Source organism: Diceros bicornis, chromosome 8 (genome assembly GCF_020826845.1).
Source record: "Diceros bicornis minor isolate mBicDic1 chromosome 8, mDicBic1.mat.cur, whole genome shotgun sequence".
NCBI lineage: Eukaryota > Metazoa > Chordata > Mammalia > Perissodactyla > Rhinocerotidae > Diceros > Diceros bicornis.
In genome coordinates this window covers 122,304-137,186 of record NC_080747.1, presented here as the reverse complement: position 1 = coordinate 137,186, position 14,883 = coordinate 122,304, and the positions used below count along the sequence as shown (strand labels likewise).

The 14,883-nt window shown below is 62.3% G+C and overlaps 2 protein-coding genes across 6 annotated transcripts; one reads left to right on the top strand and one right to left on the bottom strand.

The window, feature by feature from the left end:
• Nucleotides 1-659: 659 nt before the first annotated feature.
• On the top strand, nucleotides 660-10,606 carry SLC49A3 (solute carrier family 49 member 3). Of its 5 annotated transcripts, XM_058546478.1 has the most exons (10): nucleotides 660-809; nucleotides 4,465-4,623; nucleotides 4,813-5,026; nucleotides 5,176-5,252; nucleotides 6,407-6,544; nucleotides 6,675-6,791; nucleotides 7,560-7,691; nucleotides 7,988-8,145; nucleotides 8,399-8,508; nucleotides 9,375-10,606. In XM_058546478.1, the coding sequence occupies exons 1-10, from the start codon at nucleotides 675-677 to the stop codon at nucleotides 9,614-9,616; spliced, it is 1,482 nt and encodes a 493-aa protein (XP_058402461.1). In that variant the 5' UTR covers nucleotides 660-674; the 3' UTR covers nucleotides 9,617-10,606. The 5 variants fall into 5 exon arrangements, with proteins under 5 accessions (XP_058402461.1, XP_058402462.1, XP_058402464.1 ...); XM_058546479.1 differs by lacking the exon at nucleotides 7,560-7,691; XM_058546481.1 differs by lacking the exon at nucleotides 8,399-8,508 and having other exon boundaries at nucleotides 7,560-7,712; nucleotides 9,375-9,578.
• On the bottom strand, nucleotides 10,405-13,614 carry MYL5 (myosin light chain 5). Its single transcript, XM_058546483.1, is given in 8 exon segments — nucleotides 10,405-10,503; nucleotides 10,777-10,825; nucleotides 11,352-11,432; nucleotides 11,841-11,883; nucleotides 11,886-11,942; nucleotides 12,550-12,625; nucleotides 12,813-12,911; nucleotides 13,515-13,614. Coding segments are annotated over 8 exon segments (507 nt in total). The 5' UTR covers nucleotides 13,518-13,614.
• Between the last annotated feature and the right edge of the window lie 1,269 nt (nucleotides 13,615-14,883).

Sequence of the window (14,883 nt, the reverse complement as noted above, 5' to 3'; positions counted from 1 at the left end):
CCTCGCTCTGCCCCAGCTGTTTTCTCAACTGGCAGATAATAACCCAGTGGGGAGGCTGTCTGTCCCCTGGCCCACCCAAGGTTCAGCGCTCTGGCGCCACCCTTTACCTGAGCAGAAGGTCAGGCTGGACTGGCCTGGCGCTTCCTCCTCCGCCAGCACCACCTCTGCCTGCTCCCCACTTCCTGCTTCCCTTCAAGGCCGAGTCTAATGACTAGTGTGGATCGGAGGCTCTTGGCAAACTGACCCCAGCCTCTGCTCCCAGGCTGGCCTCCTACTAACCCTCTCTGTGACTTGTTGGGACATCAGGAATTGGGGGAGGGGGGTGGGCGAAGGGGACCTTCCCAAAGACCCGGACTTTCCGCTGGGCAGAGTGACTTCTTGGCGCCCTCTCCTGCCCCTACTCGCGTGGGCGTGTCCACCCCACAAAGAGGCAGTGACCCGGCTTTGCCCCTGCGAGGGGACTCTGTCTCTGGTTTTGTGTCGGAGACTTCCATCCTGGTCAGAGGGGGAGGGTCCAACTTCACGACCTGTCCTTTTCGCACCTGGCGGTGCGGTGACTCCGTCCCTCGGGGCGGAGACTGACTCCGCCCGCCCCGCCCGGCGCGCCTGGCCCCACTCGAGGGCGGACCCGGCGTCGGCGCTGCGCTCCTGCAGCCGGCGAACCCAGCGCGGCGATGTCAGGGCCGGCGGGGGACAGGCCCGGGGCGGCCGAGACCCCGATCTTGGGCGCGCTGCGGGGCCACCGTGTCTATGCGCGCCGCTGGGTCTTCCTGCTGGTACTCAGCCTGCTCAGCTGCTCCAACGCCACGGTACGCGGGCGAGGGCTGGTTCGGGGCGGGGTGGGGGGTGCAGGGCACGGCCGAGGCCCCGACCCAGTCGGAGCCCCGGACCCGCCTCCCGCCAGGATCTGCGCGCTCCTCTCACCCTCCGGGGCCCCGGTGCGCCCAGGGCGCCTGTCTGCTCCAGGGCTCGGGTCTGCGGGGACTCCGACCGACCACCGACCGGACATTGGGACCACGGGGCTGGGCGGGGGAGTCGGCGACCTGAGCCAGCGGGTCCTGCAACCACGCGGATGTGGAGGCGCCGGGAAGGAGAGCCCCTTCTGTTGGCTGTGACTGCGCAGGGAGAAAAGGGGCAGGTGTCTGTCCTCGTGGCTGAGCCCAGGTCCTGAGACCTACGGTGGTTTTGAAAGGGTCCCTCTGCTGCGCCGGGACGGGCTAGAAGTCACTGCACAGCTGACAAGAGGTCCTCCAGTGGTCCCCCACTCCGCCTGGCATAGGCCTTCATAGTCTGGCTCCTGCCCTTCTGCTCCAGCCCCAACCCCTCAGGGCAGGTCAGGTCAGGGTCTGATCTGCCTACTTACCTGTGCTCAGGACACCCTCCTGGGTTTCTGACTCAGGTTTTTTTTGTTTTATTTTGTTTTGGTGAGGAAGATTGTCCCTGAGCTAACATCTGTTGCCAACCTTCCTCTTTTTGCTTGAGGAAGATTGTCCCTGAGCTAACATCTGTGCCAATCTTCCTCTATTTTGTGTGTGGGATGCCGCCACAGCATGGTGTGATGAGCAGTGCAGGTCTGTGCCTGGGATCTGAATCTGTGAACCCTGGGCCACCGAAGTGGAGCACACAAACTTAACCACTACGCCACCGGGCCGGCCTCCTGACTCAGTTTTGAGGTCCCTCACAGGAGGCCTTCCTTATCTGCCCCCCAGTCTCTCCATAGCTCACCAGCTGGGGTCCACAGTGACCTGTTACCTGTTCTAGAACTGTCCCCACTGTTGGCAGGGACTTAGCCATGTTCGTCATCACAACCTCTGAGATCAGGGGATCAGCCGGTGAGAACCAGGTCTGCCAGTTACCGAGGCCCAGTGGCCCCAACCTGCTTCTCCCCCAGGCTCAGCCCTGAGCCTGCAGTTGCTCTGCCCGGAGGCTTGGGCTCCTCTCTCCCCATCCCATCAGATACAGGTGGGCTCAGCGGGTGAACTTTTCTCCATCCTCCAGCCCCAGGCTGGGCCACCCCCATGTCCCTTGGACAGGCAACCACATGCACTTGAACAGAGGGAGGGCTTGGAGTCACCCTTCCCATACCTGATCCTGGCGTGGCTGCCTGCTCACGGGACCAGGCTGCCGTGCTGCCCCACACGGGGCTCCACTGGACCACCCGCGTCTCACCTCCCTGGTGCTGCCACCTCTGCCTCCCAAATGTGCCTGAAGGAACCTGTGTGTGATGACCCGGCCTCCCACAGAACCCCAGGGACTGGTTGGGCAGCATCTGGCCGCCATGTAGTCGTGTAATGCCAAGCCACAGTTGGCAGCAGGACTCACAGCTCAGGGAGGCACTGAGCGGCCGCGGGACAATCAAGGAGGAGGGATGGGGTGGGCAGGCATGGACAGTCCAGGCGGACAGCCTTGGGGGGGTTCTCAGGCAGCAGCCACTCTTCGACGTCATTCCAAACTTCTTGGGGCCTTTTTCTCCTTTCCTCCGTGGACGGATGTGGAGATCCAGCCCTGTGCCAGGACAGACAGCATCCATGGCCGGGGCCTGGGGTCTGCCGGGACTCCGGAGATCTCTGTTCTCCGCGGGACTAACCACTGTGGCTGGGCCCCAGGCCCCTGTGTCTGGACACTGGGAAGCTGGAACTGGCTTTGATTGCAGTGGTCTGAGGATGCAGGGCAGGGGTCTCCCTCGGCCTCTGGAGCTGCTTTGATAGGTCCTAGAGTGGACACGTGCCACGAATGGACTTGAGAAGTTTCTTGGACACTGAGGCAGTGTCGTGCTGCCCTCCCTTTTTATCCAGAAGTCATTGTGGAGCAAATAAGAATCTCACCAGGAATTGTTGTGACCCCTGCCTTGGTCACTGCAGTGAGCACTGACCATCAGGCTTACCTCTGCCAAGTTCACTGAGCTGCTCACTGGCTCTGTCTGCAGCCAGGTGACCAGGGCTCCCAGGTTCTAAGAGGGCAGCATGACGGGCAGGTGGAGCAGTGCTCAGAGTGAGGTCTGTGCAGCCCCAGAGTGGCTCAGGGAGACATCCCAGTGGTCTGGGTGAGAGCCAGCATGTGGGGTGGCTGCCAGCACACTCAAAGGGATGTGAGGGGCACCTGGCAGGGCTGGGAGCAGGTCAAAGGGGATTCTTGTGTCCTAGGGACAGATTGTCGTCTCCTTGCTTCCCGGCCACAAGCTCTGAGGAGGAACGAGGATGGGCGAGGCGGGCAGAAGGGCAGATTTGGGAAACAGACCCCACACTTTCTCTCTGCTGGATTGGGCCACGCAGGAAGCAGCTGGACCTGTGTGGGGGCTCTTTCTGAACTGGGAGATCTGTCCTCTGCTCTGTCCTGAAAAAAAGGAAGAAAAGGCAGCTGTTGCCCAAGCTCTCTGTCATGTGAGACTCTGCGGTCAGAGCTCTGTTGGGTCAGGAAGGCTGGATCTCACTGCCTCCACCAGGGAGGGTGTGGTGTGGGTCGTCTCAGCCCTGGAGTGATCCTGTGCTGTGATTTGTGACACCCTCGCCTTTATGCCCGGCCCTCCCCTGCCTCCTCCTGCGGTAAACCTTGGCAAGTGCCTCCTGTCCTCTTGGCCCGCCCGTCTTTCAGGGATGAGGCAGTGTCTCACCTCCTCCAGGAAGCCTTCCCCCTGACCCGGCTGCACTCGCTGTTTGCTGCGGGGTTGAGTCCCAGTACTGACCGTGCCTGTGGCTGGGAAACGCCACCTGCTTTGGGGAGGGTCTCACCTTCCAAACGCCTGGTCTCCCGTCGGGGGTTGGGCTGGCCACGGCAGGGCCGGCACATGGTCCAGGGGCTTCCCCTGGGACTCAGGCACTGAGTTTGCAGACAGGCTGGAGGTGCCTTTTGAGTCCCCTCCTGCCCCCCTGCCCCATGAAAGCTGCCCTTTTGCTGTCCCTTGCACTCGGCCCCTCCACAGCTCTGGGCCCACCCTGCCTCCTGCCCTTGTCCACCTGAGCGTCCACCACAGGCACTGAGTGTCTACTGAGTGTCCCCCCAAACATGCTCTTCTGCCTGGCCCACCTGGGCAAACTACACGTCCGTGGGACTGGGGGCCAGGGCTGCTGGCTGCCCTCACCCCGGCCCCCCTTCCTGCCCCCGTGCTCCATGTCCAGTCTAGGCCCCTGCCACACAGTGCCCCCCGGCACGGCGGACGTCCACCTCCTGCTGACAGCCCTCCTTGGACGGTCAGCCCTGGTGGAGCTCGCTGTCTGGCATGCTCGCACCAGGCTGTTGGCCTCCAACTGCCCCCAGCACCAGGCCTACAAAGACAGCGCTGGTCCGCAGCCTGGGCACCCTGACCCCCGGGCGCCATCCCAGGGGGTGACTGGGTGAAGACCCCAGCCCTTACAGGACTGCCGGGCACTTTCTCTCCCTCAGGCTGGCTTGCCACGCCCGGGACAACAGGTGGCTATGGGATCTATGGCGCCTGCCCTGGGGCTGACGCCAGTGTGTGTCCCACAGCTGTGGCTCAGCTTCGCGCCTGTGGCTGACAGGATCGTCCAGTACTTCCACCTCTCCACTGAGCAGATCAACTGGCTCTCGCTGGTCTACCTTGCAGTGTCCATCCCATTCGGCGTGGTGGCCATTTGGGTTCTGGACTTTGTCGGGCTCCGCTGGGCGGTGAGTCAGACTCCACACCAGGGCCCTCTGTGGGACGGAGCAGAGTCACCGAGTGTGGGCTAAAGAGCCACCGCCTCCTCTCCAGGCCAGGGTCCCCAGGCAGAGCCATTGGGGTGGTAGGGCGGAGGTTGGGGTGCTGGGAGGGGAGGCCGGGCTGGCCGGGCAGCGCTCCTGACCCCATCCCTGCAGACCATCCTGTGTGCATGGCTGAACTTTGCTGGGAGTGTGATCCGCAGCCTGTACTGCATGGACATCGGGACCCAGGACCCATTTGCCTTCCTCATGGGTGGGCAGAGCCTCTGTGCCCTGGCCCAGACCCTGGTCATCTTCTCTCCAGCCAAGCTGGCTGCCTTGTGGTTCCCCGAGCACCAGCGAGCCACAGCCAACATGATCGGCACCATGTGTGAGTTGCACTGATGGTCAGCTCCGGCTTAGTGCATGGGTCCCAGCATCTCTGCACTCTTAGCTCTCAGAGGGCAGAGGGCTCCACCTGTGGGCTGGGGACCAGGCCTGGCCACAACTGAGCTGACGCGTCTCCATCTGTCCATCCAGCAAACCCCCTGGGCATCCTGGTGGCCAACCTGCTGTCACCCGCCCTGGTGAAGAAGGAGGAGGATATCCCCTTAATGGTGAGGGAGCTCATGAGGCACACCCACACATGTGGGTGCATGTGCGTGTGTGTGTGTATGTTTATGTGTGGTATATGCACGTGTGTTTGTGTGATGTGTGCACGTGTCTGTGTGCACGTGTGTGCATGTATGGTGGGCTTGCACGTGCATGAATGTGTTCACACAAGTCAGAGTGTGCACCTGCCCCTCCCTGTGGCCACATGGGTGAGTACATTCGGTGCATGTGGGATTTCTCCGTGTGTGCAAGTACTGGGCACTTCTCAGTGTCAAGCGCGGCTCTGGGGACCAGGCTGTCGGGCACTTTCCCTCGTGGGGAGAGGCCTCCCTTGAGGTGAGAGGCTGGCTGGAGCAGGAGGAGGCGTTTGTGGGGAGGGAGACCAGGGACCAGCAGAGAAAGGCCCTAGGGTGGACTTGAGGTCAAGAGGTGGGAGCTGCAGCCAGAGGCCAGTGTGTCCACTGAGTAAGGGGAGGAGGAGGGGAGGGTCATCCCAGGTGGCAGGTGGTGCAGCACGTGGTTGCCTTTGGCGCAATGGAAGACCCACGGTGTCTAAGTAGGCGAGTGATTCAGTCTGGTCCAGAACAACCCGGAGACGAAGGATGTGGCCAGAGTGTCTGGGGGAGGGCTGGGGCTGTGGTCCAGAACAACCTAGAGACGAGGGGTGTGGCTGGAGTGTCTGGGGGAGGGCTGGGGGCTCTGGTCAGGTGGGAGAGCAGGGGCAGGCTTGAACTGAGGGTCTGGAGGTGCACTGAGGGACAAGGGGCTTCCAGCTGTGCAGCTGGGTGAGTGTTGGGGTCATTCACGGAGGCGGGAAGTGAGGTCCTGTTGGCAGTTGGATGAGTGAGTCTGGGGGAGGGTCGGGCTATGGCTGTCCCTGTGTCACTGTCACTGTGTCACTGTGTGTGGAAGTCATCCTTGGGCAATGTTTTGAAAGCTGGGGTTCCAAATGAAGCAAAGCAGAGCAGGCCCATCATAGGCCCTGGGGCTCACCAACGTACTCCTGGGGATGGAGAGTTGGGGCGGCCAGCCAGGGAGGCAGTGTGCCACCTGGAGCCCAGAGCAGCGTGTGGTGCCTGTGCATGTGTGCGTGTGTCCACCAGGGCCTGTGCATGTGCACACACACACACGTGTCCAGTAATGTATACCCACTCCCCAGCTGGGCATCTACATCATCCCTGCTGGCCTCGCCTGCCTGCTGGCCACTGCGTGCCTCTGGGAGAGCGTGCCCCCCACCCCGCCTTCTGCTGGGGCTGCCTGCTCCACCTCGGAGAAGTTCCTGGATGGGCTGAAGCTGGTCGGTACTGTGGGATCCCAGAGCTGGGGTGGATCTGGGGACCGAGGAGGATAAGGGGCAGGACAGGCCCTCTAGGAGCCCTTGGGTGTCCTGCTGGGGCTCCTGGGCTGAGCGGCCCCTTCCCCTGCAGCTTGTGCGGAACAAGGCCTACGTCATCCTGGCTGTGTGCTTCGGGGGTGGCATCGGCGTCTTCTCCAGCTTCTCAGCCCTTCTGGAACAGGTCCTCTGTGTGAAGGGCTACTCCAATGTGAGTGCTGGCCCTGCCCTGGGCCCCACCCCGCAGGCTGTCTGCCTCCCCCTCTCTCCCGCCTGTGGCCATGGAGTGGCCCAGGACCTCCCCAGGTGCTGCGGTTCCACAGCTAGACGGGGTGACCTCCTGTTGTTGTGGGCAGCATTGAGCCGCTGTGTGAACAGTCGTGTCAGATGCCAAACTTGGTCTGCAGACTGTGGGGTGGTGGCCTGGGGAGGGGGTGGTGCCCAGTGGTACCAGGACTTTTTGTGCTGTTTGTCATGGTCTTTCCCAATGACCCACCCAGGGCGGCTCCCATCTTGTGGGTGTCTGGGGAAGGGTCCTCGTCTGATGTTTGGAGATGCAGAGGAGAGGGCCTTGCTCTGCTCTAAGCGTCTCGGGCCGTGCCCTCTGCTGTCTGGCATCAGCCCTGGGTGTGGGGTTCGGGCTGGCATGTTCCCAGTTCTTCAGGGGCACATGGGCACTGAGGGGTGTCTGTAGCAACCAGGCCTTTCCCTTTACAAGTTGTTGAGTTCCTGGGGTGGAGGTGACACAGGGAAGGGGCACCTCCAGGGGAAGACATGCTACAACCCCCTGGCTCTATACACAGCCAGCGGTGCAGCCGAGCTTCCTGAGTCGTCCTGCCTGGGACTCAGGTGCTGCTCAGTGACCCTGTGTGGGCTCTCTGGTGACGGCGTACATCCTAAAGATGAGCGCCTCCTCCTGGGGCCCTGGTGGCACTATCCCCTGATGACCAGGTGCCCCCGGCCTCCTCTCCTCCTCCAGGAATTTGCGGGCTTCTGTGAGTCTCTCTTCATCGAATTTGGGGTGCTGGGGGCACTGGTTCTCAGCCTGTACGTGGACCGGACCAAGCATTTCACTGGAGCCCTCAAGATCGGCCTCTGTCTGACCTCCATGGTCAGTGTGGCCTTTGCCTTGGTGAGAGTCCCCTCAAGCCGAGACCACCCTGCAGGGGTAGGAGTGTGGTGCCCTGGGGCCAGGCAGCTGGCAGCTCAGCCGGAACAGACATCTAGATCGTCTTAGGCCCCGGCCCTGCCTGCTGGGTTGGTCTCCGGGTGGGATGGGCTCCCTGGTCCCCCAACTCCAAGTGCTGCTGAGATGGGGTGCTGGTGCAGGCCTGGCTGGGTCTGGTGGTCCAGGCTGCAGCATGTCTGACTGCTGCCCCATCCCTCTGTGTGGCTTGCTGCTCCCAGGTGTCCCAACTTCAGGGACAGACTGTTGCTCTGGCTGTCATCTGCTCACTGTTTGGGCTCTTTGGCTTCTCTGTGGCACCCGTAGCGATGGAGCTGGCGGTCGAGTGTTCCTTCCCAGTGGGTGAGGGTGCGGCCGCGGGCCTGATCTTCGTGCTGGGGTGAGTGTCTGTCCCCCTGCCACTTCCCTGGGGACCCCAGAGACCCTCCCCTCGCCCACCCCAGGCCACACAGTGAGTGACTCTGTGTGGGCTGCTCTGTCAGGGGCCAACATGTTCTGAGCACTCATGAAGGCTTGGCCTGGCCGCTGGGGCCTGCCCTGACCGGAGCAGTGCACTGTCCTCAGAATGACCGCTGGCCCTGTGGGCGGTAAGAAGTGCCCAGGGCAGGGCTGAGGGCCTCGTGGCTGTCCAGGCAGGCCGAGGGTGTGCTCATCATGGTGCTGCTGACAGCCCTGACCGTGCGTCGTGCAGAGCCGTCCTTCTCCACCTGCCAGGATGGCCAGGGCCCACTGGACTGGAAGGGTGAGTGCCCGGACCGCGGGAACCCTCGAGAGCACTGGCGAGGAGGTCAGGGCCTGGCTGCCCCCTGACCCTGGCTCCAGCTCTGGGAACCTCCCCTCCACGGGCCCTTTTTTCTTGGTGCCTTTTGCTCACCTTGATGGGCAGGTGCAGGGCACCCATGGGGCAAGGGCAGGATGGAGTCAGAGGTCGACAGCCAGAGCCCCTGGGCTCAGCATGGAGGGAGCAGCCCTGAGGCCTTGACAAAAGCCAGCCTCTAAACCCCCTGTGTGAGTCGTTTTAAAATGAGATCAGAGAAAGAGAGAGAGAGCGAGAGAGACAGAAGGAGAGACAGAGAGAGAGAGAGATAGAAGGAGAGACAAAGAGAGACAGAGACACAGGGACACAGAGAGAGAGAGAGACAGAGATAGAGAGAGAGAGACAAGAGAGACAGAGAAAGACAGAGACACGGAGAGAGACAGACACAGAGAGACAGAGAGAGACAGAGAGAATGAGAGAGAGAGAGACAGAGAGCCACAGAGATACAGAGACACAGAGAGACAAAGAGAGAGAGAGAGAGACAGAAGGAGACAGAGACACAGAGACCAGAGAGAGACAGAGAAGGAGAGACAGAGGGGGAATCGCGAGTGGGGATGGCCACCAGAGAGGTGGTGCTGCACGCCCACGACCCGAGACCCGGTGCAGTGACCTTGGAGTTCATAGCTGGGTCTGTGAACATGCCCTTGGGGCCTGTTGGGGCTGGGCTGGGATCTGTTTCCGGGGTCACTCTGTAGTTGTGGTTAGTGGGGTCTGTGGCCACCCCGGGTCCTGTACGGGGAGTTCTGGTTCTTGGGCGAGCCTCGGGGCAGAACTGGGCTGTTTCTCCCCAGTGTCCGTGCTGCTGATGGCTGGTCTGTGCACCCTCTTCACCTGCTTTTTGGTGTTCTTCTTCCATACCCCGTACCGGCGCCTGGAGGCCGAGGCCAGCGCTAGCCCCTCCATCCAGGAGGACGTGTGCCCGGCAGTCGAGGACCACACACCCCACCTGGCAGCCATGCCTGAGGCTCTGCGTTGGGACCCCATGACCCCCAGCACAGATGCTGCAGGAAGCTCAGGGGCAGCTCATTCCTAGAGCCTGCTCTCCTGACCCTGCCTTCCTCCTCCTGGGAGCCCCGAGCCCCCAGAACCCCCAGGATTTGCAGAGAAGTCACAAGAGATCCAGCAGAGGTCCAGAGGCCAAGGGAGCAGTTGGTCTGTCGAGAAGACGCCTGGGGACGTGAAGGGGAGGCCGGGAGAGGCCGGCCCTGGTCATCTCGGCTGTGCCAGCATGGCTGAGCCTGGGACAGGGTGTCAGCATCCTGCAGATGCCACAAGGACTTGGGGTCCTCGGCACACCCATGGCATGGCAGAGTGGCCCAGGAGGACCTTATGGCTGTAGCAAGAAGAGCTGCTGCTGTGTGGACAAGCAGCCACTGACCAGGCAGGATGCCCCAGTGGTCAGGCCAGACCCAGGGTGGCAAGTGCAGGGGCAGTGTATGGGGGGGTATGAGGGGCATGGGCTGAGGGGGAGCTGGATGGGTTGAGGGTCCTGAGGGCCCCCAGCATGGATGAGTCTGGAGTGGACAGGTGGAGGAAGGCCTTCCTTGAAGGAGCCCATCCCAGAGCGTCTCTCAACCTCTGCTGACCACTGAGTGACCAGACCCCCAGCCTGGGTGCTAGGACAGGTGTGGGGGGCAGGTGGGGCCAGGCTGGGCTGGGAGGGTGAAGCAGATGGAGGGCCCCAGAGGCAGACACTCACCCTGCAGACCCTCCCACTCCCAGGTGGACACCTCCTCCTCCCCCCACAGATACTCGCAGGCAGGTTTGTGGGTTCATGTTTATTGAACTGGCCGCAGCCCAGGTGGGGGCGGGGGACACCCCTCACTCCTTCTCCTCCCCGTGGGTGATCACGTAGCTCAGTGCCTTGTAGTCCAGGCTGCCCATAGCATCCACGGTCGCAAACTGGAACATCTGGTTGACCTATGAGCAGGTTTGATGGGGGAGTCAGGCCCAGGCAAGAGGGAGGGAGCAAAAGGGTCCCCAAGGTGGCAGCTGGCAAGTGAATTACAGGCCCTGAACTCCAGCCGGCTCCAGCCTTGTTTCTGTGCTTGGGGAGGAGAGGGGGGCACTGCAGGGCAAGGGGTGGGCTGGGGCTCAGCCACTTGGCGTCCCCCTCACCTGAGGGCCATGCATGTCCTTCACGGAGGGCTCTGGGAGAGCAAAGGCAGTGGGTGGGGGCCGAGAGGGCCAAACCTCTTCAGCGGTCATCTTGTCGGCCTGTGACATCAGCAGCCGCTTGATGCTGAGGACAAGGAGCGGGGAGCCCAGTTAGGCTTCTCTCAAGAGCTGGAGGGGCCGCCCAGGGAGCCCTATGACCAGTCAGTCAGTCCACACTGTCTGCTGCTCACAGCGCAGGTGCCCAGGGAGGCCTGTGACCGGTCAGTCCACACCGTCTGCTGCTCACAGTGCAGGTGCCCAGGGAGCCTTGCCTGACTTGCACACTCAGGGGTCCCTATACCTGGGGGGCTCTGCCCAGGGGGGTGGAGACTGAGGGAGATTAGAGGCAAGTGTCTGGCACAGCAAATATGCCCCTTCCCAGGGCTTGGTCGAAGTAGCCCCAAAGGGGCTAAAGTCCCAGTGATGTCTGAGTGGCAGTCACCACCCAGGTCACTGGGAGCCGGGCTGTGCGTGGGCAGGACTGGTTTTGCCCTTGGTTACCCTGAGGGACTTCAGGATCTGGGGGTGACTGCTCAAGTCCCGGAAGCTGGGGGTGGGCTTGCTGTCCCTCAGACGTGGGGAGATGCCCCAGGTGTTACAGCCACACTCACTAGTCCTTGTTGACGTTGCCCTTGCCGTCGGGGTCCAGCATCTTGAAGGCGTTTAGGATGGTCTCCTCGGTGTCCGTACCAAGGGCGTTTAGGGCCCCAGGCCAGCTCCCTGCCGCCCGGGCTTTGCCTCTGTGCACGCCGTGCCCTCAGCCAGAATGGCCTCCTGCTCCTGAGCACCTCGGAGCCCCTGGAGCCCCTGCCCTGGGGGACTATTCTCAGGGTCCCCAGGGTCCTGCCAGGCCCAGAGCTGGGGTGAGTGCTCAGCGAGTGAGGGACAGAGGCCACCACCAGTAGGAGACAGGAGGTGGCCCCACAGGTATGGGACCAGAATGCCAGGTCCTAGGGCTTTTCAAGAGATCGAAAATTTGGATTTTTCTTTGAAACGTCTGGATTTCTAAGTGTTAGGAGCTAACTACAGACACACACACACACACACACACACACACACACACACACGCACTATGTTGGCACACCGGCCTGCGCTCACCGCTCAGCTTCTCCCCAAACATGTTCAGGAACATGGTGAAGTTGTGGGCCCCAAGGCCTCCTTGAGCATGACATCCAGCTCATCGTCCTTGATGTTGATTTTGCCTGTCACAGACGCGGGGGTCACTGGGCAGGAATGTCACCCAGCCGTCCTTGTTGACTTGTCCACTGTCCCCACGGGCAGGTGCCCCACAGGACCGCCCATCTTCGTTGTTCTCCAGGTGACCCCAGAATAAATGGGGTGTCGGTGGGGAGGGCAGTGGGCCAGGCTGTACTGCGCCCAGGAAAGGACCAGCCTTCGGCTCCTCAGAGGAGCACGAGGGGCCTCCATACCTCGCCCAGCTCTGTTCCTGGGCCTCCTTACTGTGTCTGGGGGCAGGAGGGCAGGCCTCTCCCATGCAATTGTGTCCCATCTCCCATGCAATTGTGTCCCTTGGGGCATCACCACACCCACCCCCAAGCCCTGGTCCCAGCCTCCCTGCTCCAGGACGCCCATGCTGGGCTGTGCCACCACTCCCGTCTTGCCCTGGTGCTGTCCTCTGCCAGCCCTGATCAAACTGGAGGGCAGTTTCTCCTCGGGCGAGGCCCGGCCCACCTCCTCACAGCCTGCAGGACCTCAGATCAGGCTTGAAGGCTGAGGAGCAGAGCCAGGCTCTCAGGCTGGACGACATTCCGCAGTGGGCTCTGGCGGAGTTCTGCCCGGGGCACCTACCCAGGGAGGCGTAGGTGTCCTTCACATCCTCCTTGTCGATGAAGCCATCTCGGTTCTGATCCATTAGTGTGAACGCCTGGAACTGAGGCCAGGGTCACGGGGCTGCTGGCCCGCCGCACCTCGTGAGGACAGGCGCCCACTCTTACTGGCTCTGGGGCAAGGCTCACGCGGGGTCTTCTGGTCACTTGCGTGACGATTCCCAGGGGACCCCTCGGGCAGGAGCGTCTGGGTGGAGGGTTCCCGGGACAAGGGCAGAGCCTTACCTCCTTGAACTCCTGGATCTGGGTCTGCTCCAAGTTGGAAAAGACGTTGAAAGATGCCCGAAGAGCCCCTGCTTGCTTCTTCTTGGTCTTCCTTCTGGCCTGAGATGAGAACACCGAGGCTGAGGGTCCCCCAGGCTGGCTGGGGCTCTCCTTGGGGGGCACCCAGGTGTTTTGGGAGGCTTAACGAAGAGGATGGGTGGACGAGGCACTTGGGCTCCAGGGTTCCTGGGCTGTGTCCCGGGCTGGGGCAGCTGCAGGTGCTTGGCGTGGGCACAGGGAGCCTGAGAGGCCCTTCAGAGCAATGCCCAGGCCTCATCCTGAACTGTGCGCTGCTCGGTCTGTGGTCTAGCCAGGAGTCAACTGGGCCTCTGAGTGTCCGGGGAGCAAATGGACTGTGCAGGCGGCCAGCAGGCAGGTGGGCTTGTTCCTGGGATCCCGCCAGGACCCCCATCTTTCGGCCCCAGATTGTCACCGGGGCAGCCATGGGCACTTATCTCCCTTCCCCCCAGCACACACACACCCTCACACATATACACAAACTCAGCTTGTGTGCATGCACACTCAGGCAAAACATACACATGCACGTGGCACATGTGCACACACATTCATCCACACAGTCACACGTGCACATACATGCACATACACATGAAAGCATATGTGCACACTCATGCCCACACACGTGTGCACATGTAACACACTCACCATGCCTGGGTCTGCCTGATGCGATGGTCTCTGCCCTCCCTGCCCGTGTCGCTTGTCTTAAGCTCCTGCCCAGTCCCCCGGGACAGTTCAGACTCCGGCTGCCACTCCCTAAAAGGACAGGCTCAGGGCCTCCGGGGGACCCGACAACTGCAGAGTGAGCTTTGGCAGCCAGCAGTGACTCAGAGGCCCCCCTCCTCCCCACCCAGCAGGGTCCCCAGCCTCCCAGGCACCTCTTCACCTGCCCCCACCCTGGAGCCTACATTCTCCTGGATTCTGTGAATCTCCAAGGCCTCCTGCACGTGGGCCGAGGGCCTGGGGGGCTGCAGGAGCCAGAGGGAGCGGTGCCTCTCCCAGATTTGCACAAAGTCCCTGTGAGGGGCCCTGGCGGCCAGTCACCAAGCATTCCCCCAGCATGTTCTGTGTGCCCTTGCCTCCCTGCCTCAGTGGCAGAGAAGTCCCAGAGGCCCCAACCCCGGCCCTGGGGCCACCCTTCCTGTCCCCATGTCTGGGAGCTCCTTGCCTGGCACATGGGAGGATAACATTTCTGGGATGGAGGGCCGCACAGATGGGCCGGGCTGGGGACAGCACTCAGCCAGGTCTTCCCACTACACTGTGGCCCCATGGGCAGTCTGGGGACCCGGCCCAAGTGCCTGTTGGTGGTGCCCAAGGTCGAAGGTCACCAGAGTCAGGCTGGATGCCCTGGTCCCTGGTGGAGGGAGTGCAGGGCTGGGGGCAGGAAAGGGTGGGGTCTGTAGGCCAAGCTCGGGCTAGAGCGAAGTGGGCAGGCAGGACTCTGCAGTTTCACACCTGCAGAACGAGCCCTCAGGGCCCGGGGGGCCAGCCCCAGGGATGAGGGGGTCAGGCTGGGTGGGGTCCCTCGGGCACATCTCTGAGCCACGTGGTATTTGCTGCAGAGGTGGCTGCAAGTGTCACAGGGGACCTGCCACAGGGGGCACACCTTGGGCCACATGGTGCCCCTGAGGGGCTGCCACACGCTATCTCAGGGCCAGCTCACCAGGGCTGGCCACAGAGCTCGGGGAGATGGGTGGCAACTCTGAGGGAGACAGAGTATCCCGCAGGTGTGAGCCCCCGAAAAGCAAAAGGCAGCAGAATTGAGAGTGAGGTACTGTCTGGGGCTTCAGCAGTCCCTTACGCACAAGTCGAGGTGGACCTTGGAGCCTGGGACTGCAGGGTCCTGAAGCAGGAGTCAGGGAGACCAAGGGAGCAGGCTCTGCTGGGTGGTCCTCCCAGGAAGACCCCAGCCCTCTCTGCCAGAGAAGATCCTGGGGTGAGGAAGCTCTTGCTCTGCTGGGGTCTGGGCCTGGGAGTTGGGGGTGGCTGGAGGGGGCAGCCAAGCCAGTGTGGTCCC